Below are 27,162 nucleotides of genomic sequence, written 5' to 3'. Positions count from 1 at the left end.
AACAAAATGTATAGTAGTTAATAAGATTATAAATAACTTCTACTTTTTAATATTTTACTTTTTAGTGTATCAGAACTAAATTACAAAAATTAATTTATTTAAGATAACAAAAGTGGGTTTGTTTTGCTTTGTTTTTGCTGTTGTTTTATTTTGAAAGTACTTACAGTTATATAAAAGTAGCAATTAACATTACTGCTTGGTTCAGTATGACTGGATATTCTGTTTACAACATTATATTTTAAGGTGAGGGAAGTTCGGAATGCTCAGGAGTAGAGACGAATAAGCCTGAGCCAGAACAGTCGGGGAAGAAGGTAGCTTCTCGTCCCTTCCCCTGTGCCTGGGCTCAAGCCTGAGTGGTAAAGTAAAAGAAACATGGACCAGGTTTGTAGACAGAAGAAAACCCACCTCCAAGCAGTTGGGGGATAGAGGCGGCCAGGCAGACCCCCTGGCACTCACCGAGACCATCCTGCCCTCGGAGGGCATGAAGGCGGGCCGGTTGCTGAGCCGCAGCTTGGTCTGCAGCGTGTTGAAGTTGATCTCCAGCTGGCACTTCTCCTGCACCTTGGGCGGCTTGTGCAGGCGCCGGTAGTCTCGGAAGTCCTCCAGCTTCTGCTGCATGGCGTGCATGGTCTTCTCGGGCACCCGGTTCTCCAGCCACGGGATGGTGCGGCGGATCCACTCCAGCAGCTAAGGAGGGAGGCAGAGGAAGGCATGCAGTGAGGATGTGCGAAGACCAGTTTGCCCTTCTGCTGCAGGCCCTTCTTCCCTCACAGGAAGAGGGCTGGCAAAAAGTCTCTCCTGGTGGCACACTCCCTTCCCAACTTCCCCTGGGACCTCACCATGCCATGTAGCAAGGCTTTTGGGTGCTCCCTCCGAGTTGACCAGGACATGGTCAACTCAGAGCCCACAGCCCTCATCTTCTCTGACAGGGGAAGAACCAAAGAACCACAGGCCGCTCGAAAAGCAAGGAGACCTGAGCTCAAGTCTAGCAGGGCCTCAGTTCTTTCATTTACACCAAGCAGGAATGTACTAGAATGTGGGGTCTTTGGCTAGCTTCTGGGACAGCCTAGGATTTTTATCCTGGAGCCATGGTGAGGGTGATGAAGAAGCAGCAGGACTGTAACGGCACGGGGCAGGAAGCATATGGAACCTCTGGGAGCTGCCAGGCATGAACCACAAAGTGACTCATAGGGACAATCATAGTAATACTACATGGTCAATTGCTACGCTCACCCCCACATTATGGAGGAGGCACCCAAGGCTCTGCCAGGTCACGCAGCTTGCCGCAGCGACCGGCTAGAATGGTGAGGCAGGGATTAAAGACTGGGCAACTGGCTCTCACTCAGCTGGTGGGCAGAGCCACCAAAAGGCCAGGGGAACCATTCTTTCAGGAAAGAAGCAAGCAAGCAAGCCACACCTTAACCCAAACGATGGTGGGCAGCTGATTAGCTAACTCCCTCCCATCCTGTCCCCTGCTGGCCTGAATGCTAAGTACTAAGTGCTCAGTTCTAAGCCAGAGCCAGGACTGAGTCCTCCCGAGTGCATGGCTTTTAAGTACCTGACATAGCTTGGTACTACGGCTCTACACCAGGCTGCAAATGCCTCTGAGGTCCCAGGGCTCAACTCCCACTCAGAAAGTGAAAGGCAAAACAGGAGGCAGGGAGGTGAAGGCATTTCCCAGGCTCAGTGTAGCCCAGAGACCACCTTCCCTGCCTTCATTTCTGCTCTCCCAGAGGCCCAGACTAAGCTGTCCTGAGTTAACTGTGCTTGGCTCGTACACAGCACCAGCCTGGGACTCTGTCTGCACAACGAATCCTCAGGTACGGATCCTGGGAGCTTCATTCTCTTGGGGTGTAATACAGGGCCTTGCTGGAGCCAAGCCAGAAGAACACAGGGGTACGCACGTCACTGGCCAGCTTCTCGTAGTCTTCCATAAGCTGTTCGTTCTCTTGATTGACAGCCAACACTTTGCAGATGCGATTAGCTGCGGTTTCCGCCTGGCAACAAGACAGAGAAAGTCATGACCAACTTGCACCAGGAGCAGGGGCACCTAGACACGCCTCTGCCAACAAACCCCTTCCAGCCTATTACTCCTATAGCAGAAAGGAAGCCCCTAAGGCTCTGAGTCAAACCCTTCTGCATCACCCTCTTTGCCAGCCCTGGACAAGGGCTGATTTCCATCATGTAAGCCAAGAAGAAATTAATTAAGCAACTGAGGCATTCAAATTCTCAGGCCAGGTGCAAAGAGGAGGAAATTCATGCCCAGCCTGGGATTCCAGGGATCCCAGGACTTGGGACCTCGAGCTGGATTTGACAGGATTTTGAAGAAGTGAGACTTCAAGTCTTAAAGTGGAAAGAGAAAGGGCTCGCTGACAGTGAGGCCTCTCAAGTTCTCTGAAGAATCTCTTGAAGGCCCCTGGCTCGAAGCACTTTAGAGAAAAGCTTAAGACATGGCAGTGTGAGGAGAATAAGATGTAAGGATCAACCCAGCATGGTGGCAAGCCCAGGACACCCAGCACAAATACTGATGGCTCAGCTAAGATCATACCGTACACCAAGCAGTGGACCAGGATAGACTAGAGATAGTCCTCAGCAGGGAGAAGACTGACGGGGATGCAACGGTCATCAGCCACAAGGTCTAGGGCCCCTTAGACCTTGGTGGGCCTCTGGTGGTTGGGAAAGGTGCTTTGTGTCCAACACCAGCAGGGACCCTGTGTTCCCAAATCCACTTCACTTAAGTGACTTTGGTTTTTGGGGTGGGGGGAGTTCGAGATAGGGTTTCTCTGTGTAACAAGAGCCCTGGCAGTCCTAGACTCACTTTGTAGACCAGGCTGGCCTTGAACTCACAGAGATCCAACTGCCTCTGCCTTCTGAGTGCTGGGACTAAACGTGTGAAGGTGTACAACACCACGCCCGGCTGTTTTCTTGTTTTTGTTTTTTGAGACAGCCTCTCACCATGTAGCCCTGGCTATCCTGGAACTCGCTCTCGTTAACCAGGCCGGCCTCGAACTCATAGAGAGCCACCCACCTCTGCCTCCTAAGTGCTGGGTGTAAAGGTGTTCACTACCAACCTGAAGTTGACTTGTGTCCTTGTACATATGCCAGCTCTACTCCAAGGGGAAGTGAACGAAGCCTGGGGACCACATGGTAGAAAGGAGACAGGCTAGGGTAGCGAAGACAACGCCTATTAAAAGATAGATATGAACCCCGAGACCCTGGAGACAGGTGACCTACAGATGATAAAGGACGCCTGGTTTAAGAGAGAAGAAGGCAAAACCTAAATCTGGTTGACAAGCAAAAAAGAGTTTGTGTTACCACAAAATGAGACGGAGTGTAAAGAAATTCCCGAGAACTGGAAGGAATGACTCTGGTATATGTGGTTTTTCCAAGAAGACGTTTTCAAGGGGGAAATGCCAACCAAATCACATGCCTTGTGGTGAGTGTGCTGAGACACATAGGGAAAACTGCCCCTGAGGTCTCTCAGTGAAAAGTCAAGAGACTGTATCCTGCAGTGTGGGCACTGGGAAAGCTGGGACTCCGAGAGGAGAGCACGGGGTAGGGCCAGAGGTTGGGGCTAAGAATCGCTCGAAGAGGGACTCGGAGACTCCCAGCTTTTGAGAAACCAAGGTCTCCTCAGTCATCACCCCTGCCCTTGAGATGGCATGGCCTCTTTTCATATAGATGTCCTGCTTGACTGTCATTCTTTCCTGAGAACCACTGAGTAACAGCGGTGAATTACCCGAGGCACTGAGGAAACAGTTGCTTCCCAGAAGCCTATCCCTAAGAGGCACGATCCAAAAACAATGAAAACTTATGAGCACTAAGCCACATGCTCCATGAAGCCGGCTGGATTGATAAACCTCTCGTGTCACCAAAACTACCTCCACTGAGGTTAGGGCAGAGGACCACAGACAACCAGGAGGTGGCACAGCTACAGAAATTGCCACTAACAAGTCATAGACAGCTACTCACTGAAGATAAACAGCAGCTGCAGGCTGGCCCAGACCTTAAGATTCTCCTGCCTCAGACCCCAGAGTACAGGGATTACAGGTGTGCAGCACCATGGTAGCTAATTAAATAAACCCCACCTTAAACTCAATGTCCTCCAAATTCATCCTGAAGTCCTGGCCTCATCAGCCATAAACTACTTGTTTACCAAGTTGGTAGGCTGAGTGGGGTCTGAGTTTGCACTTTTTTTTTTTTTTTTTTTTCTGTTGAGACAGGATTTTTCCCTGTAGTTCTGGAACTCGCTTTGTAGACCAGGCTGCCCTCGAATTCACAGAGATCTGCCTGCCTCTGCCTCCCGCATGCTAGGATTAAAGGGGTGAGCCTGACCACTGCCCACCTAGAGTTTATGCAGTTTTGAGAGCTGAGCTCGGTAGGCTTTAAAGCTTCGCCATGGCCTGTGGACCGTTCCGCATCCAAAGAAGACCCCTTGAGATGAAATCTGGGGGAGACTTCCCCGTGGGACTCCTGAGGGCTTTCTGCAAGGCCCAAGCAAAGCCTACATTCTGGCCTGGCCTTTCCGGGCTAGCCTCATCAGGAGGGACAGCCTGCGGACTCCACCAACATGCCTGAAGAACCTGGCTTTAGGAAAAACAGCACCACAGAATACAAGAGTGCTTTCTTTACAAAGGACCCATCTGTGAACGCTCGTGGGTCACTGTTAGGAACAGTGAGCATTTGATCTCTGACCTTTGAGAAGCAGGTTCTCGGAAGACAGAGGCTAAGTCCTCAGAACTACATTCTCCTTCCTCCCGTAGGCCACAACCCTGAATAAGCCAGCCAGGAGCCTGGGAGACATGCGCTCTCAGGTGGTCCCTTTACGAAGAGAGGCCAGGCACTACCAATCTCAGCCAGAGGGGAGACAAGTCAGCCTGGCTGGCCTTGCAGACCTCCATGGGGTGAAGGGAATCGGGCTGCAGATGGTGAGAGCAGCCCAACAGCAGCAAGCCCAAGCATCTGGCTTCCCTTCCTCAGAGCTACAAGAAGCCCATGGCAGGATGGGAGCCAAGGAGGAAAGCCACGGCCACACAGTGTGTAAGGAACGCTGGCAAGGCCGCAGGAATTCAGAAGCACCAGCGAGGGACCTGGCCCAAGAGAGAAAGAAACAGCCCTGGCAGAAAGGCAGGAATGGAAGCCATCTCAGGAGAACCCAGCTTGGCTTCTGATCTTGGGTTTTCGGTGATGAGACAGGCTGTTCTGAAACCCGTGCAAGAACCAGGCTGCCCCAGTCTTTCCAGATGACAGGCTCTGCATGAGATAATATGCAAAAGCAAGCACAGACTGCCAATGGGCTGAGAAAACACTCCAGAGAAGGAGGCAAGATGTCTATTTCCATGCTCTTTGTGACCACTTTCTACTGTCCTATTAGTACAACTTGACATACAATTTATTTTTTCACACAGGGTTTCTCTAGATAGCCATGGCTGTTCTAGAACTTGCCCTCTAGACCAGGTTGCCCTTGAGCTCACAGAGATCCAGCTGCTTCTGTCTCTCAAGCGCTGGGATTAAAGGCAGACATCACCACACCCAGTCACTAGTGTGTGTGTGTGTGTGTGTGTGTGTGTGTGTGTGTGTGTGTGTGCGTGCGTATAAAAGCCATGAGCCATTATTCTTACAGATTTAACTATCCTGTGCCAAACTTCCATCCTGATAGCCAGGCACAGAGGCACCTGAGACAGGTCCATCTATAGAGAGGCTGTTGTCCATTAAGGTGTCATCAAATGCCCAAACTAGGTAAAGTGACACAGCAGGCGGGGCTCCATCACCCACAATCCACCGTTCACAGGAATGCTGCAAGGAGCTGCTCGTTGTCAATGTTTTTAGTAAAATCTTCCCCAATCTGGCTGAAACTGCTTTTCCTTTCTCCCTCCCAGTGACTGCCGCCTAGTGTACCCCCTCCCCTGGGTTTGCTAAGCCCAGTAGATCACAGCTCCTCGCCCCAGAATGGAACTTCCCTGAGACAAACAGGCTGGGGTGGGTTTGGGATACATGTCTGTCCCTCCATCTATGCCTCGGCTTCCCCAGAACTTTCCATTCCATAGTGACCTGGCGTTGCCAACTTCCTCTCACACCACTAAGCCTTAGCTGTGGTGACTGTCATTGCCACCACTGTCACTAACTCCTTAGTGACAGGCCCTTCGCTCTTCCCTAGTGGTACCTGAGCCTCCAAGCTCCAAGCTGAGGCTCTCAGAAAACACCCTGCAGCCCCACAGTTGTCCCCTCTGGACAGACCTGCAGCAGTACAAGCCCTGCTCTGGGCGCTGCCTCCTTGTTGTCATGCCTTTAAAGACAGCTTCTGTGGTCAGGAATATATTTTTTTCCCTTAGAAGGTTTACACTCGTGGACCGAGTGACTGACGGACAGGCGGGTGGATGCGGACAGCTCCATCTGTCCCTACACAACCAGAAACGCCCGCATCAAAGCAAGTTTGCCCATTCAAGGGCCAGTTCCCAGAAACAGCTCCCAAGAGACCTCTGAAGCACCAGATGTCTACACAAAAGCTCGATGCTCTCCACTCGTTCTAAACCTGGGTGGCAGGGGAAGGAGAGCAAGGACGTCGGAACCCAAACCAGCCTGCCAAACGGAAGTTGGTCCTCAGCCAATGAGGACAGTCAGCAGCTGTGTCCACCGAGTGCTTGGATGTCAGTGCACACGGGCCCTTGCATGTGCCTGTCAGCCGGGAGCTTCCTACTTCGATTATCCATGACTGGCCAGAAAAAGGTGTAGAGAGGAGGGTGGGCCAGGGATATAGCTCTGGGAGATGTCTGTCAAGGGTACCAGCCGCAGAGGCAGTCATGACAAGAGCCGTGAGATGCAGAAAGATGCCTTCATCTCCTCGCCCCAAAACCAGAGGTACACATCCCCCCCACTCTCCCCCCCACCCCTGGCCCAACTGATCACTCTAGGCAGATACTCTGGGACAACTCTGGGTGAGGTCTCTGCCCAGGAGACCCGAGAATCAAGCAAGGACAACCAAATTCTGACATCCTGTCTGTGTTCCTATCCTGGGATGGGGACAAAAAGCATGAAATGGCTGCAACAGGGATGAGAATAAGGGAAGAGGGAGCGGGGGAGGGAGGAGGGAGGAGGGAAAGCCACACAAACCCCACACTCTCCCTACCACACCCAGGATACGCGCACACCTCTTCCACGCCATGCAAGTGTGCATGCGCATGCACACACACTCACATACATGGACACGCAGCCCTCCCGAGCATCATCGTCAGCCAGGCCAGAGAGAAGGCATCAGAGACAGGCCAGTGTCGGCAGGCGTGAAGCCCAGGGCAGAATCCCTAAAGGCAGAGGGCATAAAAAAGAGGAAGAGGCCAGTCAGTCAGACAGAGGAGAGAGGCCACCTCAAGTCGGCCTGGCAGTGCATAGGAGGCTGAGAGGAAAGGCTCAACCAGGGCAAGCAGAAAGGCTGCCCATATCCTGGTTGAGAGCAGGGTTCAAGAGAGGTCGGCAGGAGAGCAGCGGAGGTCCTGGGACAGAGGAGGAGTCATGAGGCCAGCAAGGGGCTGGAGGCTGGGAAGTTGGATGCTGGCCACCACTGAGGAAACCAACAGGTAGGACTGTGTCCTCTGTGTCAGTAGAAAGGCAAGGCCAGGGCATGTATCCAGTGGGTACCAGGCTGCTGCCAGCCCATCTGGTCCTCTTTGGGCATTTTAAAAAGGTGCCTTTCCTCAAGGCATTTCTATTTTTTTAAAAAAAAGAGGGAGGGCACACTGATTTGTTTAGAAGACATTTTTAACTGCTGGACATGACGCAGTGAAATGGTGGTAGAATGCTTATCTAGCATGCATGAGGCCCTGGGTTCAATCCCAGCACCACCACAAAAAAATAAAATAAATAAAAAGCCAGAAATGGTAATACATGCCTTTAATCCCAGCACTCAAGAGGCAGAGGCAGGTAGATCTTTGAGTTTGAGGCTAGCCAGTTCTACAGAGTGAGTTCAGGACAGCCAGGGCTATAAAGAGAAACCCTGTCTTGAAAAACCAAAGGAAAAAAAGAAAAAGAAAGAAAGGCAAGAAAAGAAAAAGGCAGCTTTGCTGCTATCTGCAGGGTAATTTTGGTAATGAGTGTTCAAATCTCCACAATCTATGGCACACAAGTGGCATTCTTATACAGTTGCAACTATCCACGAAAGGCCTGGCTGGCGAATGGCATGCAGGCCTCTGGCCTGAATATCAAGGAAAAGGCAGAAGACTTCTCCTGGCCCTGACTGCTGCCTAAATTCGAGAAGATGGCTTTGCTCAGGCAGGAAAATGGAGGGTCAGAGGTGAAAGGGATCCTGGGTATTTAAGGGAATGGCTTAGGACCCAGGCTCTGCCAGCTCTGCTGCCTTCCCCTACGTGGGGTCCACTGTGCCCAGTGTTCACAGAGACACAAAGGGAGGCCACTCAGAGCCTGGGCTTCTCTGGCATCTGTAAGTGTGCTTGCCAGGGTTCTGAGAGTTTCCTGTCCCCTGTGGGGATGGGTGAATTAACAAACCCTCTCTCACTCAGGGGCTGCTGCTGGTGTCCAGCGAGGAGGACAAGATGGGCCGAAGGGTGGCAGGGAGAGCGGGCGAGGCCAAGGGCGAGCTCACCTTCTGCGCCCCAAGAAGGCGTGGCAGTGACATGAAACATTAGGTCACATGGCCTTCCCCTCCGGCCTTAGCGTGCCTACACATCTGCACAGAGAAGGAGAAGAGGTTGAGAGGAGAAAGTAGAACAGCACAGAGCAAACCCGAACAGCAGCAGTGGACAGAGCGCACGAGACAGAAGGGGGATGAGCAGGAGGAGCAGAATAGGCCAGAAGGGACATGAGCAGAGAGGGAAATGAGCGAGGGAGATAGGGGTTGGGGGCAGAGCTTTCCATCATGCACTTCCAACAGGTCACTCAGAGGCCATGAGGAACATGTATGTGGCAAGGCCTAGGGACCAAAGCCATGAAGGTTTCTGTGGTCACAGCCATGTGCTGCTTCTGGGAGGGACATCTGCTGCCCCAGAAAAGCCTGGTTGTGAGTGATAACTCCCACTATTCCAGTGACCACAGTAGGAACTGGGGCCTGGTATATTACAGAACTGTTCAACCTGGCTTTACCCTCTTCCCAGAGCAGTCTGAGCCAGGATACCAGAAGGGGGGGGGGCTTCACTGCCACCCACATCCCCACCCCTCCCCCCACAGGCCATGCTTATGTCTGAGAACACAGTGTACGGTGTCCACGTGGGGGGGGGAGGTCCCAGGCAGGACAGGGCTCAAGAGCTGGAGACAAACTTGTTACATCATGCCTGAGGGTAGAAGGGAGAGGGCGAGCATGGCACCACACCTTTGCAAAATGGGTAAATGAAGAGAGGAGTCACACCACAGCCCAGGGGAAGCCCCAGTGCTGCCAACCCTGTGGCTTCCAGGGAGGTGGGACTGTAGCTTACTGGCTCCTGCAGCCCAGACTCACTGATTTCACACACCCTGCCCTTCTGCCTGGGGCCATGCAGCTGGTTCCAAAGGACTAGTGCTCGCTAAATGTTCTCAGTGCTGAGACAAGGTGAGATTCAGCAGAAGTGTAGGGTAGGAGAGGGCAAACAAGACCTCTTCAGAAACACCGCTAACTATCCACAAGACCAGAACCAGGCCGTCCAGACACCTGCCCTGGGACATGGAAGGATGGAAAGGAAGGAGGGGCAGGAGGGCATGGCTGGGGTCTGGCATGAGGTGTGCTGGGCATAGAAGGAGCAGGGGCCCCAGGTACCTTCTGGGCTCCCGAGAAGGCATGGTAGAAGCTAGACACATAAGTCATAATGGCTTTCTCATCCGGCCGGGCAGTTCCGACGATGTCTGTGGAGAGACAGAGGGAGCCGAAGTTAAAGCCACCTAAGTGAACACACGGTACACGTTTCACAAGGGGATGCAGAAGCCTGCATGCTGTGATGGACCTTGCTGAAAGGTCCACCGTGAATCTAGCCAGTCTGCCGACTCAATGTCCACTAAAAGGAGCATGGGAGACAGAGGAAGGGGTAATGTAATGCCCCCAGAGGCAAGCAAAGAAGCCCACAGGAATGCCCGACCTGGCAGCCCTCCTCCAACCACAAGGTCAATGGCATCAATAAAAGGAAGGAGGGAAGAGATAAGGTAGATATGACACACAGAACTCAGCACCCAAGTGCACGCATGGACACAGCCAGCCCATAGACTAAAGCTAACCCACTCTCAATGGCAATTTTAAACTGGGGGGAGTCTGGTTCTGAACATGACAAAGATGACACTGGGAATTACTGCCATGTTTGCTAGATGCGAAAGTATTTTGTTTGATTTTGTTTTGTTTTTGTTTTCAGACAGTCCAACTTATGTAGCCCAGGTTGGCCTCAAATTCATGATCCTCCTGCCTCGGCCTCCCGAGTGCTGAGATTACAGGCACGTGTCACCACATCTGGTCTGTGGGAAGTATTTTAATTACACACAAAAATACCCGTTATCTTTAAGGCATGCACTCGGAAGTAGGTAGCAGTGGCGTGACAGCGAAAGGACAAAGAAGAAAAATAAGATGTGATGGGATATCAAAAACCCTTTTGGGATGGTAGGCAGTATACCATCTTATGCTTCTGTACATGTTTGGAATTTTCTTGATGACATTTTCAAACATAAAATGCCACTGGTTGGGGTGTCAGGAGTACAGGGCTGGAGGCAATCTTAGACAATCCTTCCACCCCCACGCTCCCCACCCGAAACTCTCTTCCGCTGCTCAACGGGGAGCTAAGACACTGTAAAATGATACATGAGCATCAGGATTAAGAAGATCCCAAAGGACCATGGTCATGGTTCCCGTTTCTTCCAAGAGCAAGGGCAGAGGAGGAAGCCCTACCCTCCCTTCTCCAAGAAGCTTGCCCTATGCTTCGTGAGTGCTACCAGGTAGTAGCTCTTCCTCAGGACCACACAGAATCCCTGACAGGCAAGTGACCCCAAGCTCTACAAGATGAGGTCCCAGTAGACAGACCCAGCTCCTTCATGCCTCAGCTGCTGGGGACCAGTGGAGAAAGCCCTTACCTTCAGCATCCAGCATCTTAGGGATGTCCAAAAACTTCTCTGCCACATCAAAGGCTGTGTTTAAGTTTGTGAGTGGATCATCCTAAAGGAGAAAAGGACAAAGTGAGCATACAGAGAGCCACATGTCACAGATTGTGGGGAGGGATGGATGTGTGAGAGAGAGAGAGAGAGAGAAAGAGAGAGAGAGAGAGACTTTCTACCAGATCCTCCTAGGTTCTAGGTAAGAAAGACTGGCTTCAAGGCCTTTAGGGGCCACTAGCTAGAGGTTTGACACACACATTCACACACAAACACACACACACACACACACACACACACACACCCAACACCACCTGTTGTGGATATAAACAGGTTTTGTTTTGGTCCCAGGTGTGGCATGTGGGACTGATTCAAGATGGTCCACAGCAGCAGACTATTTGCCTCATGCCGGCTCTGAAAGGAGCTCAGCTGTAGACAGTTTGAATCTGACTCTGGAGAGGGAATAAATGCCAGATCCCAGAGAATGGAGCAATGAGAAAGAACAAGGCTGCTCCTGCTTCCCCACTGTTGCTCCTAGTTGCTGCTGTGAGATGGGAAGTTGGAGATCTCCTGAAATGAGGATTGGACTGGCTCCAAGAACCCGATGACCCTGACCAGTAGGAAGCAGCTAAGAAAGAACTATGCCCCCTCTCCCACTAACCCTTTCTCTCTCCTACCTGGCGTCTGGGGAGCAGGGAGAAAAATATTTTAAAAATGTAAATAAAAGAGTTTTTAAAAAGTACGCCAACCACCACCACCACCATCACCACCAATAGTAATAATAATTAAAGAAAATGAGACCATAATATGAAAAAAAAAAAAAAGCAACAGGGACGGAGGAAGAGAGAAATGATGTAATTATAATCTCAAAACAAAATTTAAAAATCTTTGATTTTTTTTTTTTAAATCATTCCATCCAGTGGTTCACAGGATCCTGAGAGACACCCAACAAACTGAAAACACGGTCTCAGAGATGTGTACACTGGGTCAGAGCAGCCCTGTTCATGGGTCAGAAAGTGAAAGCCAAGAGCTCACCAATGGGCAAGTGACATGCGGGACATTGTCTCCCATGCAAAAGCAGCTGAGCTGGGAGGCTGGGGCTCTTCTCCCTCAGAGGTTAGCTTGAGAACGGTGGCTCTAGCTCTGCACACAGGGCCAGGCCTTAGGCTCCTCTCCATTAGCAGATGGGCCCTTGCAGGCGAACAGAGGGCGGGGGATTGGAATCTGCTCTCTCCTCCTTAGTAGCTTGCTCATCCATCTACACCCTAAAACAGAAGGCCCTGCCGCCACCACAAATAGTCAGGGCAAGAGCTTTCTTGGTTCCTGGTTAGCAAGCACACGTGTGTCTGCGTGGGGAGGCTAGACTGAACACTGCCCTCAGGCATCCATCCTGGGGGAAAGGGAGAAATGGGCTTGTCATCCTAAGAAGACCCCCTGCCAAGAGGGCTACACAGCAACAGGTTCCATTTCCATTCCCTTCCAGATCAACGTGCAGCGGACACCGGCTTCATGGTAGGTAAGAATGGTTCGGGACAGGCCTCAGCAAGATGGAGGCCAGCTCCTCACCCCTCAACATGCACGTCTCACTTAAGAAAATCACCAAGTAAACTGACACCCAGACACAAATGAAGGTGATGCGATGGCACTCAATCACCTGAGTCCAGAAGTGGGAGACCAGCCTGGGCCACACAGTGAAACTCATCACTATCTCAAAAGCATAACTAAATCTGGCAGCACAAGGAACCAAGCCCCACAGCGCCTGCCTGAGACACTGGGACTCCAGGAAAAATGTCGCTTGGAATAAGAGATTTCGTACAGCATCAATGAATACTTTCACCTTCTGGAACCAGAAATAATGGAAAGGAGAAATGGCATTTGAACATGGCCACTCTGTTCTGGTAGCTTTCTTGGTGGGCCACGTATGTGCAAAGGGATCTGTGATATGCGCACTGAATTATAAACAGAAAAAAGGCATTTCCCCCCCCCTTGCTTGCTTCCAAATGAGGCTGGTCCACAAGGCCAACAACGTTCAGGCTGGGCATTGGGCTCTCAGCAGTGGTCCTGTTCTGTCCTCAGCTTGTCTCCACCCGCTAGGGACCAGTCATCAGGCAAGAGAAGCCGGCATGAGATCAGGTGAGCACACGTACCTTCCGCAGCTTTCCATAGTCAATCAGCTCAGGCCGGTGTCGGTGGATCAAGGCACAGAAACCAAGACCATCCTTCCAACTGTCCAGGGAGAAAGAAAGAGAGAGAGAGAGAATGGAGCAAGCTGATGATGTCTGGTGTTCCTTAGGCAATCCTCTGGAGCAGGACTTAGAAGGTAGGATGGAAAAGGGAGACTTCCGCCTGCCACAGTCCCAGGTATTGAGGTCGAGGTTTTCTGAGTGGTTGACAAGCTGAGATGAACCTGTCACTTCCACTCTCCCCCTCACAAAAGCCCATGGCCTTAGTCTGTTGGTCTGGAACCCTGGGCTTTCAGATAACGATCTTGGGGGTCTACTCCCAGCATCACAAAGGCGTACTAGGCAGCATGCGGGTCCAAGACACCACAGGGAGGGATGGCAGGTTCAAAGGGACGCACTCTTCCCCAGAAGAACTACAACTTCCCCTGACTCTTCTAAAGCAGGCAGGGCAGGAGAGCCCTGAGAAGGCAGGCCAGCCTTGGCGGGAGCCCCTGGCTCCAGTACACACCTGATATGGAAGTTCTGGATGTTGACATTTTTATATGGGGCTGTCTTCCGCTGACACCACAGGAGCAACCCTTCTTTAGCTGATGTCTCTGTGAGGAAGGGGAAGGGAGAAGAGGTCAGTGGGCTGACCTAGGGGAGGGAAGATTCTGCTCATAAGAGGCCCTCCTGGGGCCTCAGGAGCTCAACTCTGTTGCTCTAAGGAGGGAAGAAGTCCAGGCCACCATGGTGTACTTGTTTGGCAAAGTTGGAAAAGTTAAGGAAGAAAAAGAGCAAGCCAGCCACTCACTCACACCATATACTAAAATGTCCAGACAGCAGCAGCAGACTTTTGGGGTTATCTGGCCAACTCCCTTTTATTCAAGAAGTGACAGCGATACAAGGTGAGTCAGCAGCTCGTGGCTGCTCCAAGGACAGCTGGAAGAGCCTATGAAAGGTACCTGACAGCCTGCGGGTCGAACATGGAGGAACAGGGAAGAAAGGATTCCTGTCTGAGTTCGTCGGAAATAAGGCTCCCTTCTATTTTCTGTACTGATGTGGCCTTGGTGGCCTGTCACTCTATGTGCAGCAGGTGGGCAACTATCTGTGAAGCCAAGCACCCGAGGGGATGCGAGAACTCCCAGCACCGAGGTTGCAGGCTGCACCGCCTCTGTATGTTCAGATCTGCGAGCTGCAGGCAGTGGCAGTTAGCAAAGTGGGCTCCTGAGTGACCTCGAATATTCAACTCGTCAAAACGGGGTCGGGCTGGAGAGATGGCTCAGTGGTCGAGAGCGCACTGCTCTTGCAGACGACCTGAAGTTGGTTCCCAGCAGCCTGTAACATCGTCTCCAGGAGCCAATGCCTCTGGCCTCTGGGGACATCAGCACTCACTCTGCACAACCACATGCAGACACACAAGCACATACCCAATTAAAAATAAAACAAATCTTTACAGGCCTGGGGAGATAGCTCAGTGGTTAGGAATACTTGTTGCTCTTCCCCCAAGACTCAAGTTCAGTTCCCAGCACCCACCCTGGGAAGCTCATAACTGTAATCCCAGTCTCAGGAGATCCAGTGCCCTCTTGTGGAGTCTGGGACTCCAGACACGCACACAGTACACAGACACACATGCAGGCAAAAACACCCATACACACAAAACATGCCATGCGCATAAAAAAGAATAATTAAACGTGCCTACTTTAAAAGCATTCTATCTCAATCTCACCATTTAAAAAATAGTTTTATATGCATATATCATATACACAGCAAACCACAAACAGAAAGTGATAAAAGCACTGTATCAAACACAAAGCTCAAAAAAACAAAACAACAACAACAAAAATAGCTGGCGTAAGAAATCAAATATAAAGGGATTACTCTATCATACCAGGGCAACCATTTCAGATCGGAAAGGTGGCCACTAGGGGGCGCTATGAGAGCAGCGGTGAACATAGGACTTCCCTCACTTTCCCATGATTCCTCCTATTTTCTCATCCTTTCCCACTTAGAGCAGGTTGAGGCCTTGGCCTTTTTCAAAGTGAGAAATGCCACTGGGGTCGATATACTTCTGGGGGGGTTTATTTGAAATCATAGGAGGGAGTTTTGGATGAAACTGGAGAGAAAGGCTAGGTGGAGAAGTCAAGGGGAGAGGTCAAAGTTCAAGAAGGGACAGAACAAAGCACAAACCTACCTTCCACCGAGATGTCCTGGATGGCAAAACGAAGGATGATGGTCCAGATCATGCCCAGGGTCATCTTCACATTCCCGTCCACGATTTCTACAGGAAACAGTGGCAGGACATGTCAAGCGGATGGAAGCAAACAGACATGCATTCCCAGCATCCCACATCACTCCCTGTACCACTCAGAAATCTCCCACTTCTAGAAGGGAAAAAAACTGTTTGCTTGTCCGTTTATGCTAGAGACTGGATTCACACACCTCAAACATACAGAGCTCACCAAGCCTAAGCCACACCCAGCTGCACTTAGAAAATTGGCGCGATCAATCCATCAGGACAGATCAGGAGAGGAACCCATTTGAGGTATGACGAAGGAATAGATCTTTCTCTTGAGACAGTGGGTTCATCAGAAAGGATGCTCTATGCCCTGAGCTGAAGACAGGAGGGGGCGGATTTCTAAGCCCTCACAGAGGTCCGGGGGAGGGGGAGAGGAATCAATGACCTGGGGTCTGTGTACAATCACAGCTCTCAAAATAGCCAGAGTGAACAGAAAGCTACACCACACACACACACACACACACACACACACACACACACACACACACACGTTTTAAAAGCTGCTATTTTAACTAACCCTCTGATTGGTCAACTTCAAGATGCCCTAAGTTTTAAAATAGATTTCTTTTTTTTTTGTTTTAAAACACAGTCAAGACGACAGCTCAAACAACTCGCTCTATTTAGTCCTTGCACTTTTCAGACCTTACATGCTACAAATTCTATCATTTTCCTACCTTTTTCTTTCTTTCCCTTTTTCTTTCTTCACACACAAACATACACACACGCGCGCGCGCACACACACACACACACATCAAGCCTAGCAACAGAATAAAAGTATAAATCAAGACTGGAGAGATGGCTCAGGAGTTAAGAGCAGTGACTGCTCTTCTGGAGGACCCAGGTTCGATTCCCAGCATCCACACTTGGCAGCTCACAACCATCCGTCATTTCAGCTGCAGGGGATCCACTGCCCTCTTCTGGCCTCTGCAGGTACCAGGCAAGCACATGACGCACAGACATACGTGTAGGGAAACATATAGGAAATAAAAGTAAGTAAATCTTAAAACAAATAAAAACTATTTGTTTTAGCCTTAGCCCCAGAGCTCTTTGGGTCTAGTGGGCTGAAAGGTGAGGTTCCACCGTAGCTCCTTAATCCGTATCAGTCTGCAGAACCGGACAGTAAGCTGCTCTACCACAAGGGGCTCTCAGTGAAGAGCAAAGGAACACCAGTATTCACTGGGGACATGAGGTCTGCTGTAGCTTGCCAACAGAGCCACAGACAGCCACAGGCCACAGGTCCATGTTGGAAGTCACAGAGAGCTGTGGCACCAGGCAACCGTTTCCCTGACCAGCACGGTCGGTCAGCCAGAACTCTGCAGGAAATGCAACAGGGAGACATTAGAAAAACGTAAAGCTGGGGTGGGTGGGTCACGTGCTCCGGCTGACCTGCTGAGCCTCCCACTTCCACCTCCCAAATGCTGGGATTACGGGTGTGCGTTACCAAGCCCCACCGCATAAGAATCTTAAAAACGTGTGTTTTCGCCTACAGCAGCTGTCCTCAACCTGTGGCTCTTGTGGGGTCATCTGACTCCTTTGTGGGGTCAGATGATTCTTTCACAGGGGTTTCGTATCAGATAGCCTGCCTATCAGATAAGTAACAGTTCATAACAGTAGCAAAATTCAGTTATGAAGTAACAATGAAAATGATTTTATGGTTGGGGGGGGTCACCACAACAGGAGGAACTCTGTTAAAGGGCGGCAGTGTTAGGAAGTTTGAGAGCCGCTGGTCTACAACCAGTACTTTAACATCAGAACACTAAAAAGGTTTAAATTTATGTGCACAGAGTCTAAGCTCTCAGAGGTAGACAGGGGAAGGGCCATGAATAAAGACAGAACATTTAGTAAACTTTAAGAACAAATCTAAACACGTACACATTATTATTACAGAGCAGCTAGAAGGATAAACTGGCTTTTTTTTTTTTTTTTTTTTTATCTTGCTGAAAAAGCTGGCATCAGGGAGCAGGCATGTCAAAGCTGTTCAGTTCTGGTGGTGAAATCCTATCTCTGTCCCTGGCCAAAGACCTGCACTGCAGAGTAAGGTTTCTGTATAAATACCCTGCTGTTCAGTTATTTATCATGGAAACGATGTACAAAGTACAAAGAGTGACTTAGGCCCCCAGAGCCCCACACCCTTCTCTTCTGTTCAAATCCATGGCTTTCCACCCCACCCAGAGTCCAGTGGCCAGTACAAGGCCAGTGGCCAGCTAGGCCCTCTGGGCTTGAGCCTCCTTGGTCCCTTCTTCCATCCTCAATGGCATCCCCATTTGCTCCCTCTCCCAGAACATCCACGTGGCTTGTCCCTCCCCTCCTCACTGAAGGCCATCTCACTGTAGCCTCCCTTGACCATGCACTTTTCTCTACACTGTTCTCTACCTGATATCTGTAGATATTTCCTATTGTCTTCTGGGTGGACAAGGGTCAGGTCTTTTCCTGTCTTGCATCAATACTCAGAGCCCAGTGCAGGCCTAGTACTGAGTAAGGCCTCCACGAATGAAAGAACAAATGAATCATGAATGAACAAAAGAGAGCGCCATCAATCACAGTGAGCCAGCAGAGGCATGCGGGCCTGTCATTGGCCCGACGACCTATCACTGCTCAGCCACTCCCAAGGCAGGCCCAGGTGACCACAACTTAGCTGTGCTCACACAGATATTAACAGAACCATTCAACACTACATTCCTGAGGTTTTCATGACTCAGAAGGGGGGGGGGGGACCTTACAATGAAATTTTATAGGCAGCATTCCAACTCTAAGGGGAAACTTTTTTAAGCTTATAAAATTGATGAGACTGAAGCTCTCTGTCTTTCTAGAATGGATACCTGCCTTCCCTCTGTCAGGCTCCATGAGGGACGAACCCAATGACCTCCCATGGGGGCCTTTCAAGTACTAGGGAGACACGTGGTTTTCTTTCTGGGCTCCTAATAATTCTTTTCCCTCTTCTTTGGAATTTAGTGGACTCTAAGTCATAACGAAGTGACAGAAAACTAACGCTAGAGATGACGGAGGACAGAGTCCCTCATTGCCTCAGCCCTGTCAGTCTCACACCACCCTCAAAGCGCACGCGTGCAGAAAAGCGCGCAAGCGCACACAGCAATCTCTTCTTCCGTTCCAGGTATCTGTTGACAGGAGGGGTAGCCCTGCCTCCCAGGCAGCCTGACAGCAGGGGCTGCTGAGAAGAATAGGACGCGCTGTCATTCCCGGTCCATGGTGACCTAAACGCTGCTCACATCCTGCTTGCTCAGACCCTGTTTCTCCTCCAGACTCCAGGAACGCAATCACCTGCCCATATTCAAAGAGCAGAATGACCACTGTTAGGAAAACCCCATGTGGTGGAACCTGGAGTCCCAGGGGGCCACGGCCTTTCAGGCCAACGCTCAGGCTTCTGGACTCACTATTCGACCCCCGCCCTGACAGATCTGAATTACAGAGATGGCCCCAAGCCCTAGGCACCCAAATATCAAGCTTCCTCTCACCCCAAATCTCAAGATTTAAGAAACCTGCTTGGGTCCCCTCTCCCCTGGTTAAACCCCAAGCCCTCACCCCACTAAGCCTCCCCTGCATGAAATCTAGATGTGGCAGAAGTCGTCTCAGGGCTTGGTTCTAACTCCTGGTTTTTGACACACACTTGCTCCATCTAGACCCTTCAGGGACAAGGTCCACAGGACATTCGAGAGCTCGGGTTGCATTCCGTGAGGTCTGACATGCTCTCCAAGACCAGTCTGCCCACAGGATCCCTCTACCAGGCTTGGTCCAGTCAGTGCTAGTGCTAGAGTGGAGGGATGTCCTGCCAGGGCCTGGTCCCACACGTGATGTTCAGCAACAAAGTCCCCCCACTTCCGGGAGTGCTCCCTTCCAGGAGTTCTGCCCACAGCCTTCAGTTCGTAAGAGGCAGCTCTGAAGCGCTATTCCTTACAAAGCAAAACCCCAGTGTGTGTTCACTTGGCTTTCTGGGGCCATCTCAGGGCAGCCCAGGCCCAGATCGAAGCCAGAGTCTCAGCCTGCCTCCTACGGCTGTAAGAAGACAGTGAATTGCTCACTTTGTAACAGGGATCAGGTCGGCACAGAGGTGGGACACAGGGACCCACGTGGCACGGCAGAGGCTGAGTGGCGCCAGAGCTATGGTGTATTGGGGACCCAGCAGAGCCCATCAGGACAGGAAGAGGGTCAGAACTCAGCCTTGAAGCCTGAACCCCTGGGCTGGGCCTGCCTCCACTATGGAGGTATAGCAATTTTTCCTTTCTAAAATTCTGCCTTTTCTAGCTTCTTCTTTTTTTAAACCTGTTTCAATGGCCCTGCATTTCCACTCCACAACAGTTGATCTGATCTATATAAGCCCATCCTTCTTTGTAGGAAAATCTCGTTCCGATTCGCTGCACTCCATACCCATCCCTACCTAACTCTTCACCCAAGCCCATTTCCCATACTCTTTCCTTCCCTACCCCAGTGGGGACCTGAAACCAGTGCCAGACTATTGAGTGCCTTTTTTTTTTTTTGGCTTCTTCTGCCTAAAAAAAAAGAAAATCTGCCAAGGCTTCAGTCCTCCCTAGTAGAACATGAAGTTCTCTTATTCTTCTTAAGAAGCAAAGAATGTTTTTCCAGCCACAAAGTTGAGTAACTGCCACATACACACGTGCTTTGAACATACACCCAGCACCAGCAGCTAGGAGCTGTGGCCACAGCCTGAAGACAACATAGCCTTTGCCCTTGAGATGTTCACGGCTGCAAGGGTGCCAGGACTCAGGTGTGGCTGCCACCTTGAGCAACAACCCAAACAGGTAAGGCAAGGGGTCGGCCAGCTTCCTCAATAAAGCCTGACAGGAAATAGTGTTGGCTTTCCTAGCCACTCGGTCTCTGTAGCAACTACTGGGCTTTGCTGCTGACACCCAAAGCAGCAACAGATGACAGAGAGCCAAACAAGTAGATGTAGTTGTGCTCTGCTGTTCACCAAGAGCTTCGTCGACGGGCGTGGTGGTGCAGGCCTTTAATCCTAGCGCTTGGGAGGCAGAGAAAGTCGGATCTCTGTGAGTTCAAGGGCAGCCTGGTCTACAGGGCCAGTTCCAGGATAGCCAAAGCTACACAGAGAAACTCTCTCAAACAAACAAACCTTTGTCAGCCCCACACACTGCTGTTTTTGGCCCTGTTGAAGAGGATGGAAGAGCATCCTCTTCCATGTCTTTGGGAAGGGGGGTGCTTTTCTCATTACCCACAGAAAACCTGCTCTCACAGATTTAAGGGGAACAGTATCCCCAGCATTTCTCTGGTGGCAAGTGCCATGGTCTTCTGTGCTCACAGAGGGGGTGAGCATTGGAGATGCTGGTTAAAGCATTTCGGCATGGCTTTCCTCATGACAAGTGAGTCCTCATATCACAGCTATGGCCGTGGCTTGACCAAGTGAGTAAGATGGTGTCTCTCAATCCCTGACATCCCCCTAGCTGGTGCCCAGTGAACATGTCACGTCACTGGAGAGTGTGGTTAGAATATTCTGGCTGTTCCTTCAGAGCCAGTACAGTGTATGCCAGAGGCCCTGCTGCATTACGGTAACTATGAAGAGTGTGCCAACAACGGCTTCAACAACTTTTTGTAAAAAACAAACAAACAAAACAACAACAACAACAAAAAAAAAACCCTTCTGAAGTGATGGGAAAAAAAGCCAAGGAACTACGGTGCTGATATGAGAAAGCTGCTTTGGCCCTCCCCTAAAAGGTTGTTGGGAGAAACACACGCCTCTAATGCTAGCACTCAGGAAAGCAAAGTTAGGTGGACCTTTGTGAGTTCCAGGCCAGCCTGCTCTATAAAGCAAGTTTCAAGACAGACAGACTACATAGAGAAACCCTGTCTCAAAAACCAAAACAACAACAACAACAAAGGAAAGCTACTTTGGGAACAACGGTGTCTCCCCAGGGCCCTGTCAGGCACCACAAGTCTATCTGTATTGCTCCACCCACAGAACACCTCATAGAACACAGGGGCTTGGTGTGGGGGGGGCGGTGTGCCCAGCACTCCATGTGCAACCCCACATCTTAAGGACTGCAGTGAGAGAATGAGAAAGGAGTGAGTCCTAGTGTGGCTGTTTCCAAAGGCACCTGAATCCGGGAGTCAAGGCAGAAAGGACCAAGGAAATAGTGATCACAGGGTACCAGCCTCACCTTCGGCTCCGATGGATACCAGCTTGACCCCTTTGCTGGCTATGAAATCCAGGGCCTTGTTGACGTTGGAGATCTTGTGCACTCGCATCTTGCCTCTCTCTGGCTTTGCCAAGCGTTCGCCTGCAAGAGGGAGAAAAACGAAGGTGAGGTGCGATTGCCCCAAGGAGCCAGGGCCACCCTCACTCCCCCTCACCCAAAGCGGTTCTTAAACGGACATATACATGATGTTCCTTCGCAGATGTTTGGCATTATCTACGCAGGCAGGAAATCAAAGAGAAGTTGGGTCTACCTGGATTCTTCCTCTTCTCCTCAGAGACAAACCTATGGGTGTCTGCTCAAAATTTAGATCTTTCTTTAAAAATACTTTTAAAAAATGTGTGTATGTATGTGTGTGCACGTGCTTGAGGAGGCCAGAAGAGGGCACTGGGCGCCTTGGAACTAGAGTTGCAAGCAGTTGTGAACCACTCACTGTGGGTATTTGGTACCAAGCCTGGGTCCTCTGAAAGGGCAGCCACCCTCTTAGCAGAACAGTCTCTCCAGACCCAGCATTTATTTGTTGTGTTCCTAATAGATGCCAAAGATTAGCCAGGAGCTGAGGATATGAGCGTAAACAAGTCTCTTGCCTTTTATATAATGGCAGTCCGGTAGGAAAGGACAAACCTTAAATTAAAAATTAAAAAGTAGACAAATGAGCCAGGTGCGGTGGTACACGCCTTTAATCCCAGCACTCCGGGACGCAGAGCCAGGCAGATCACTGTGAGTTCGAGGCCAGCCTGGTCTACAAACAAGTCCAGGATAGCCAAGGCTACACAGAGAAGCCCGGTCTCAAAAAGAAAAAAAAAAAAAAAAAAGTAGACAATACATACAATGGACAAATACTAAAAAACAACTGTGTTCTTCTAAAAAGGAGAGAAGGAGGAGGAAGGGGAGGAGGAGGGAAAGAAAGAAGGGAAAGAGGGGAGAAGGGAGGGGAAAGGCCTGTGGCTTACAGTCATGCTAACACTGCAGGGGATGGTGAACAAGGCAGAGGAGGCACTTCTAAAGGCCCTAAACTCCCTGACCACTTTGTTCAGGACATAGGTACAGGCCCCTTTTCAGTATTTAAAAAAAAAGCCTGTGTTGAAATGGCGCCACCTCTGGCATTCCTGACCCCACCCACTGGAGAGCCACATCTTGTGCTATAACACTGCCTTCCTGTGGACAACCTCAGCTCTGCTCCAGGCCCACCTTCCGCTCACCCCCTCCCCTCCTCCACACAGGGCTTCTGCTCCTCAAGCTGCAAGATCAGCAGACAGAAAAAACCGGGGGGATGTGGTAGGAGTGTCAATTTGTCATGTACTGCAGTAAAAGCACCTTAACCCCAGAACAGACAACCTCCAGGGACCTATCAAGAGGACCATCCTGCCTCCTCACCGCCATAATGAGCTATTAAACCAACATTTGAAACAGGTGTGTGGTAGCAACAGAGAAGAATGAGTGGGCATTGACCAGAGGAGTCCAAGCATGCTATAGGCAAAGCTTAATGGACGAGTCTGGAGGGAGCTGAGAAGACCAGGAAACCAACAGAAACAACAGGCAAGACTGTACTCAGGAGGTTCCAGACAGAGGCAAGGCACACGAATGGACTAGAGGCGTTCACGTCACATTCTGACAAAGAACTGCTCTATATTTTGTTGGCTTCCTGACACTGTGGGAAACTGAGTTTAAGGAAAATGGGCTAATTAACTGGGTTAAAAAAAAAAAAAAAGAAAAAGAAAAAAATCTCAAGCCAGCACCCTATACAAGCTGTGGCATAGTTATTGACAGGTGTTCTTAGAAAAGTTGACAGTGAGAATCGGGGGCAAACAGCACAATGGAAAGACCTGGAAAGCCTGTCGCCTCGCCTGAAAATGAACAAGCTATAAAAGCTGTGGGCAGGCAGGATGTGACTGCTAAGAGATCAGTGACATTAAAAGGAAGGCTGACAGAACTGATATGATCCAGGGGTTTCTTTTTGCTGCCGTTGTTTTTTGAGGCAGAGTTTCTCTGTGTAGTCCTGGCTGTCCTGGACTCTCTTTGTAGAGCAGGCTGGCCTCGAACTCATATCGATCTGCCTGCCTCTGCCTCCGGAGTGCTGGGATTAAAGGCATGGGCACCACGCCTGACTAGATCCAGGGATTTCTTAATGGCCTACCCCACTGAGTCCTCTCTCCTCTGTGTCCGAGCTAACAAATGTGGCTAATAGTTAGAGATCCTTCGGACTCTATTGACTTAGCAGACAACTAGCTTCCATCTTAAAGGCTTATCATCAGATAGCATCTTAGGCCTACAGAAAAGCCTCCCCAATTCCGATGTAACTGTCACTCTGATGTTACACCAATGGATTTTTAACTTATGACTTTCTTTGTTAAAAAAAAACAAAACAAAACAAAACTATAAAAACTTCATGAAACTGCTTCCACATTGGAATATAGAATGTGAGGATAACCTTAATCTATGTCTCAGGAACTAGCCAAACCCCACCCATCACAAACTCCATAATATAACACTGTAAAATCTTTTGAAAGGCTTTGCCTTCAGGGGAGGGCAATGAGGAAGGGAGATAAATTAGAACAAAGTATTAAGGAATATGCACACATAAAATTAATAATAATACCAAAGTAAGTCGGGAGGAAAAAAAAAAAAAAAAAAAAACAATGAAAGTTTTCCTTTCAGAAGACAGAGCTGCCAGGATGCTCTGCCTAAGGAAGCATTTTTCTAGGTTCAGCTTCTAGGCACGCAGAGGCCACTGCAGTGTGGGAGGACAGGGGAACATTCAGGAGGCTTGGCCTTGTCCATACAATGCTGGTTTTGCAAGCATGCAGAATTCAAGAGTTACAGAGCTATGGTGGCGCCTACCCAGAGTTCAAAGGAAGGCCTGGGAGGCCAGGAAATGGTTGACATGGTTGAATTACCTACAAAGAGCTCTGAGGGGCTGAAGCCTAAGCTGCAATGGAAACCCCAAGGGTGTCGAGCATGCAGGGAATGTGGAATGTCTGCTGACGAAAGCCTCCCTTGGTGGATGCAGCCAACACAAGAGAAAAGCCACATGGAAGGAAGGGATCCCCACCCAAGCCCACCGAGGCTCACATCATCCCACCACGCCTCCCCGGGAATGGACACGGACATGGTTGTACAGGCTGGGATCTTCACTCTTCTGAGTTCTGATCTTATTTTGGTACTTGCCTCCTTTTCCATGCCCCCTAAGGGATTGCCTGGAGTCTCAGTAGGGACTCTGGACCTAAGACTTCTGAACCTGAACAAAATGTTGGAATTATTAAGGCCACAAGGGCTTATGGAGATAAACTGAATGTAGTCTTTTGGGATCCAGGGGTGGAAGGTTATGGTTTAAAGCGACCTGTTTGGGTGTCAAGTTGACATGAGGTAGACTTTGAGACTCAGTCATAAGTGTTGACCCGGACAAATCAAGAAATGTCAAAATTAGTCAAGTACACACCGGGGTGTTCTCAGAGATAGTTACATCACTAGGGACCTAATGAACAGATTAATGCCTGGCCGGATTCATAAGGTGATGGCATCACTAAAAAGTGGTGAAAGCAGAAGGTGGGGCTTTTGGAAGAAGTACATCACTACAAAAATGCTCTTGCTGACATGATGCCCACTGATCTGCTCTGCCCCAATAGGCTGACGCTTGTGAAACCATGAGCCAAAATAATTAATTCTTCCCCTTAAAAAAAAAAAAAGGAGCTAAAATGGTTACGCTTTCCATTGTGTATTTATCCCCTGCCCAGGTTTCACTTTAAAAGAAAAGTGAAAAGCTGTTTTTAAAGAAGGGAGGCCGTCAGAAGTCATGCAAGAGCCCGGGACAGTGTGTCATCTGGGGAGATGCGAGAGCCTCCCAGTGTGGTAGAGGACCTGAGGTCCACTACCTTTTTGGGAATAGTTAGTTGGAAAGAAAGCAGGTGCCAGCTCCCAAATGATCCCAAGGGCTCAGCTAAAGGAATGTGGACTCAGGCTGGAGCCCTGGGGAGGCACCGAAGCCTTTCAAGCAAGGGAGCAACATGACCATATTTGGGCTATCAGAGAATCTTAGGCCTGGGCTGCTTCACAAAGCAGGACTGCAGGGAGGAGAGGACAGGGGAAGAGACAGAACCTAAGGCCTTCGTGGCTTCCTCTAGGTGGGAGTCACCAGACACAGGGCAAAAGGTGAGATTGGGGGCGGGGGTCGTGAAAGAAGGAAACAGGCTGCAAAGAACGCAAATGTCAAGTTGGAAAGGGGCAGAGGCTGAGCAGTTTGTGGTCCCAGCTTGGTTGCAGGATGACAAGGAGAAGTCGGCTGCACAAAGAGAGGGCCAGCTACTGCTTTGAGCACACAAGTGGACATGCACGGCGCAGGGATTTGGATATGGCTTGTCCGGTAGTAGGCCAGGTCCTGGAAGCTTGGTTCCATGGCGCTATTCCAAGAGGCAAGACTTTTAAAAAGGCAGGGCCTAATAAGGTCATCGGGGTAATCCCTCCAAGGGATGGCAGTAAGTTACGTGACATCTTGATTAATTCTTTTCTTGTATTTATGTATTTTTATTATGTATAATATATTATTACATATCATATATACTCGTACACACACATATATGAGTGCTGTATGTAAATGCACCGTGTGCCTGGTGCCCGGGGAGGCCAACATGAACACGGACAGAACACAGCCAAGCGTTAGGGCAGAACTTAAAGGGTACCACCCTGACCTAGCCAGAGCCAGCTCACCTGAGATGACCTCCAGGAGCAGCATGAGCTTCAGGCCATCCCGGAAGTCCTCTTCAATGTTCTCAATCTGTGTCCCTGCCTTGCGCAGGTGGGAGTTGCACCAGGCCGTGAACGTCTAACACAGAGGGAAGAAATGCGGGCGGTCAGTCTCCTTGAGAGCCACACAGTTGGTCTCTGAGGCCCTCACCACAGACCCCAACGGTTTCCAAGGCCCCCACCCCACAGCTTCTTCCCAGCTGTTCTGGGCAAGGCCCTCAGCAGGCTGGTGCCATCCTCACTTCACAAGGCACATGAAGGAACTAGGGAAGGTGGCCACCCACGCGGGAGAATCAATGGCGGTAGTGGGGGGGGAGCGAGGGTCTTGACAGAAATGCAAGTGGGCCAACTTTTAGGGCCTATGGGTACAGGATGGGGAGTAGGAAGGAAGGTCTTTCCCCAGCCATCCTCAAAAGCATAATTTCTGCTTGTCACAACCCCATTCTTAGCAATCTCCCTCTAAGACAAGTTCATTTCAGCCTTTACAGTTTCAAGAAAGAGTAAGGCCGGAAGTTTCACTTGAAACCCACTGGCTCCTCTCACTAGGTTAGCTTGTAAAATCCTTCTCCGCTAACCAGGGAAAAGGATTCCTTTTAGTTGGGGACAGAGTTCAGAGGCATGGTGGCCAGGAGGAGAAAGCATGACCCCACGGCATGTGTATGGGGGCGTTTGGGTTAGGATGAGTGGGGGGGGAACCTTCAGCCGTAAAACCACTGAGACGACTTTCAGAGAA

At 50.2% G+C, this 27,162-nt stretch overlaps 1 protein-coding gene across 1 annotated transcript; it reads right to left on the bottom strand.

The window, feature by feature from the left end:
- Window positions 1–456: 456 nt before the first annotated feature.
- On the bottom strand, window positions 457–26,504 carry LOC129679222 (alpha-actinin-1-like; the record flags this gene model as incomplete). The annotated part of the gene is made up of 9 exons (XM_055610191.1): window positions 26,394–26,504; window positions 21,654–21,773; window positions 15,403–15,489; window positions 13,738–13,825; window positions 13,194–13,272; window positions 11,029–11,110; window positions 9,737–9,822; window positions 1,905–1,997; window positions 457–687 (listed from the first exon to the last, which is right to left on the bottom strand). Coding segments are annotated over exons 1-9 (891 nt in total), but the record flags the coding sequence as incomplete, so codon positions are not given.
- Window positions 26,505–27,162: the final 658 nt, after the last annotated feature.

This window comes from Psammomys obesus, unplaced genomic scaffold, assembly GCF_907164565.1.
Source record: "Psammomys obesus unplaced genomic scaffold, mPsaObe1.curated_primary_1811, whole genome shotgun sequence".
NCBI classification, from domain to species: domain Eukaryota; kingdom Metazoa; phylum Chordata; class Mammalia; order Rodentia; family Muridae; genus Psammomys; species Psammomys obesus.
The sequence above is the reverse complement of the archived record's forward strand: the minus strand, read 5'-3'. Positions and strand labels throughout refer to the sequence as shown.